General features: G+C 34.6%; 1 protein-coding gene across 1 annotated transcript in view; it reads left to right on the top strand.

The window, feature by feature from the left end:
- Positions 1–4,322, top strand: part of LOC106870378 (LIM homeobox transcription factor 1-alpha) — a 314,221-nt gene that overhangs the window by 185,002 nt on the left and 124,897 nt on the right. Inside the window, exon 4 of the mRNA XM_052965868.1 lies at positions 1,033–1,222. Coding sequence (XP_052821828.1) covers positions 1,033–1,222 — 190 coding nt within the window. The remainder of the gene's footprint in view (positions 1–1,032; positions 1,223–4,322) is intronic.

Here is a 4,322-nt window from a genome sequence, read left to right as displayed (position 1 = left end):
ATATATATATATATATATATAGGTATGTATGCATATCTATATACACTTATATATCCATCTTTGATCCATTGTGATAAGTTTCTTGCCCGTCTTTTTTTTTTTCTTACAAACCTTATCAGATATGATAATATACAATAAACTCATGAAGATTCATGCTCAAAAACGTGCAAAAGCGTGCAAAATCGTAAGAATACATGTGTATCCATGCGTATGTCATGTATTTAAGAACTTAGATGAAGACATGTTCGTTTAGTATTTTATAATTTGTTCTTATTTTTATCTTAGCTTGCTTACTAACCACAAGGTTCTGGGTTCAGTCCCACTGCGTGGCACCTTGGGCAAGTGTCTTCTACTATAGCCTCGGGCCGACCAAAGCCTTGTGAGTGGATTTGGTAGACGGAAACTGAAAGAAGCCCGTCGTATATATGTATATATATATATATATATATATATATATATACATGTGTGTGTGTGTGTGTAAGTTTGTGTGTCTGTGTATGTCCCCCAACATCGGTTGACAACCGATGCTGGTGTGTTTACGTCCCCGTAACTTAGCGGTTCGGCAAAAAGAGACCGATAGAATAAGTTCTAGGCTTACAAAGAATAATTCCTGGGGTCGATTTGCTTGACTAAAGGTGGTGCTCCAGCATGACCACAGTCAAATGACTGAAACAAGTAAAAGAGTAAAAGAGAGTAATTTATATACTTAATTGCTTCGTTGCTAATTGTTGCAGTTTAAATCGTTAACCCAAATGTTTTATACCTTTTCTTATAATTCAACTAATAAACTATTTAAAGATGATTAAGTAATACTTTCTTTGCAAAGCAATGTCCTATTTATATAACAAATTACTGAGAGATATTTTTGGCTAAGTAGAAATAGAACTGAAAAGAACAGAAACATCAAGAGAGACCAAGAAGTTTATTTTCAAACAGGCGAATCAAGGAACATAAGTGTTTCTATTCAACTGTAAATATGACGGTATTAAATGAGTAAATAAAACGGTTCTTTAATATTTTATTTTTTAACAGAAAGGATGCCCTCTGCTGCCAAGGAAATGTGTGCAGGATGCCACCGTCCTATCGAGGATCGTTTTCTCCTGAAGGTGATGGAAAACTCTTGGCATGAGCATTGTTTACAGTGTTCAATGTGCCATATACCTCTATCTGTGTCTTGTTTCTGTCGAGACCGAAAACTATACTGCAAAGTCGACTATGACAAGTAAGATTTTCATGTTTGTTTCTGTATTTGTCTCTCTGTTTTTTTTTTTTTTTTTTTTTTTTTTGCTCTTTTACTTTGGTGATTAATATTTGGCATTCAGCTCTTGTGTCTGCCTTGCAGCTCAGTTTTGCACTCATCCTTTCGTGGTCGTAGTCGATAGAATAAAGCACCATCAAGCACGGGATTGCTGGCCTTGTGCCAAATTTTGAAGCCATCATCATTATTATTATTATTATTATTATTATTATTATTATTATTATTATTATTATTATTATTTGATGAAAACTCTCAGTTTATTTTGCTGGGTATGATGGAAAGTGTCAGCTGTCCACAGCCAACAGACTTAGGTGACACCTGTTTACCGATCATGCCTCAAGAACCCTGCAGAGAACTCTTGCAGTTCCAAGCAATGACGATTTTTGTACGTGTTCTATCTTTACATTTGTACCAATCTTTTTGAGCCATGTCGGTAGTTGAGTGCTGATACTTCCAAGCACGGCAATTACCAGTGGTATTATGTCCACTCTCTTCACTGCCCACAACCTGCGTGTTTCCCACTTCAATTCATCATAGTTGTTCATTTTTTATTCTTCTTTCTCTTCGATCCTGTTGTCACCGGGACATACTATGTCGATCATCATGCATGTTTTTTTTTCTTGTTTTTTTTGTTCACTACAACAATGTCTGGTTTCCGACGTCTGATCTGGTGGTCGTATCCCATAAGATTTTGCAATTTTCATTAGTAGTAGTAGTAGTAGTAGTAGTAGTAGTAGTAGTAGTAGTAGTAGTAGTAGTAGTAGTAGTTGTTGTTGTTGTTGTTGTATTACTTTTGTGATGAATGTTTTCAAACTATATGCTTACTAGTTCTAACTACTCTGAACATTTACCATTTTTGAGATATTTCATTGCCAGAGGACAGCAATTCTTCGTTATCTATGGGCTGCTTAATATCCAGACAATCCCAGATTTGAAATACTCTATATTGTTACTAAAGTATAGATGTTCTGCGTTACTAGTTTCGTGCATCAACAAAGAATGCATGTGAATGTTTGAGTCTTCCTATACAACTGCTGTATGTGAGTAAATGTTTAATCTAAAAGTCTGATTTCAATTATGTCTGTTGTTATCAAACAAATTTTACCTGAATAGTGCTTCAAGTCTGCCAGGCTAAATCACATAACCGATCACATAACAGTGAAACAAATCGATTTCTTCGGCTTGCAATATATTGATTCTTTCGTTAATATAACCCTGTCTTTATTTCTATAACAATTTTCTGTCCATGGAGGAGGGGATGAGGATTCTATTTATATTTATGGGAAAGCAGTCAGAAAATTCATGTATTTATGAAATTCCATGTATAGTGGTTTCCTCCAAAGATAAGGGAAAATACCTACAAATATATTATTGATTTCTTATACATGGACACACCCACATATTTTCAGTGTGTGCCATTCAGGTGATTTTTCAGACGTGGAATGGTGAAATCCAACGAAATCTAATGAAATGCAGTGGAATGTAATGACACGGTAACAACCGGAAAACGAAACGGCTTCCGAAACTATTTTAGTCTGTTCATTTTCGAATACCATTCTTCTCCAACTTTACTTCCTTACACGCAGAACTGTATTAGTATTGTATAGTGATGGGAAGCTTCCACAAACCTGTGTTTGCAATGCGGTTTCGATTTCTAGATTGCGCAATATTACTTAAGTCGGGTCTCGAATAATTGTTTGAAATTTATTGGTTTCTACCCTGCTACAGATTTCTCCTAAATAACAGTGTCATATTTCTATTATATGTATATCTTACACATATAGACATGTATATAAATTATGTGTGTGTGTAAATAGATACATACATACATACATGCATACATGCATACATATATACATACATACATATATACATACGTACATGCATACATTTATAGGCTCAATGCACACACACACACACATACCTGACCTTGAGACATTTCATGTGCATATCAGACCATTGAATTATTTTTGAGATAGACTCATGTGATTGTTGGTTAGTCTTTCGGAAAGACTGATAATAGTGTTAGAAGAATTCGCAGAAAATTTCTGATGGCAGTCGTGATGGTGAATGCTTGTTCCATGAATCTCAACCTATGATACCAAACAACAACAGCATGGAACGGACCATCGCGAGTTACATGTCCTGGACTCCTGACAGTAGAGCGCCAGTCGTATTTGTATGTTTGAACCTAAGACAAAACACCACGGGATAAAACTTTCAAGCTGTTGTCTTTAATTCTTCCTCGTTTGTGCGATCTCAGTCTGTGTCCTCGTTCTTTGCCAGGTTAACCTGATAGAAAGAGTAGCATATACCACGGTTCCCACAGTTTTCAGGAATACGCTATAGATTTACAGTAGTACAACACTGCTTCCAACTTTTATATACGACTTGGTGTTTATGATAGGCTCTATATTCGGAACACTTCCAAAATCCAATATACTTCAAATTAAGCAAATTACAATAATCAAATCGAATGGCAACCATAAATGGGCTGATTTACGTCATTTTTGTCGTAAACTAATTGATAAACTTGCCGTTCTATTCCTCGATTTTGATGCATTAAACTTGTCATTCAATAATTGAGCATAATTATTATTTTTCTCATAAATAAGATCGGTTGAACAAATCAGATATTATCGACACTGTAATGATAAACATCCTCATTAAATCAAATCAGGATATTTAAACAGGTAAGACACATTTTATTGTGTACAATTTCTACTTTATTTCGTTAAACAAAACTATAGCACAAGTTTAAATTAATACAGTCCTATTTTCAATGTTAAACCCCACAAATAATTTTCTGTTATATTAGGGTTATGCATTAGGCGAGAATATTTAACTTGTACACCTTAGTAGCTTAATTAACAATACTCTACATTAGTAAATTCATGTAAAGTTATAGCGTTCAGGTTACCTTCTTTTATGTTTAAAAACAGATCAGGAACTACAGAGAAGGGTTCACTTATCCGAAATTGTTGACTTATTTACCACGCATATATGTATATATATATATATATATATGTGTGTGTGTGTATGTGTGTGTGTGTGTGTGTGTGTG

The sequence above is a fragment of the Octopus bimaculoides genome, chromosome 2 (genome assembly GCF_001194135.2).
Source record: "Octopus bimaculoides isolate UCB-OBI-ISO-001 chromosome 2, ASM119413v2, whole genome shotgun sequence".
Classification (NCBI taxonomy): Eukaryota; Metazoa; Mollusca; class Cephalopoda; order Octopoda; family Octopodidae; genus Octopus; species Octopus bimaculoides.
This window is presented reverse-complemented; position numbering and strand designations above follow the sequence as displayed.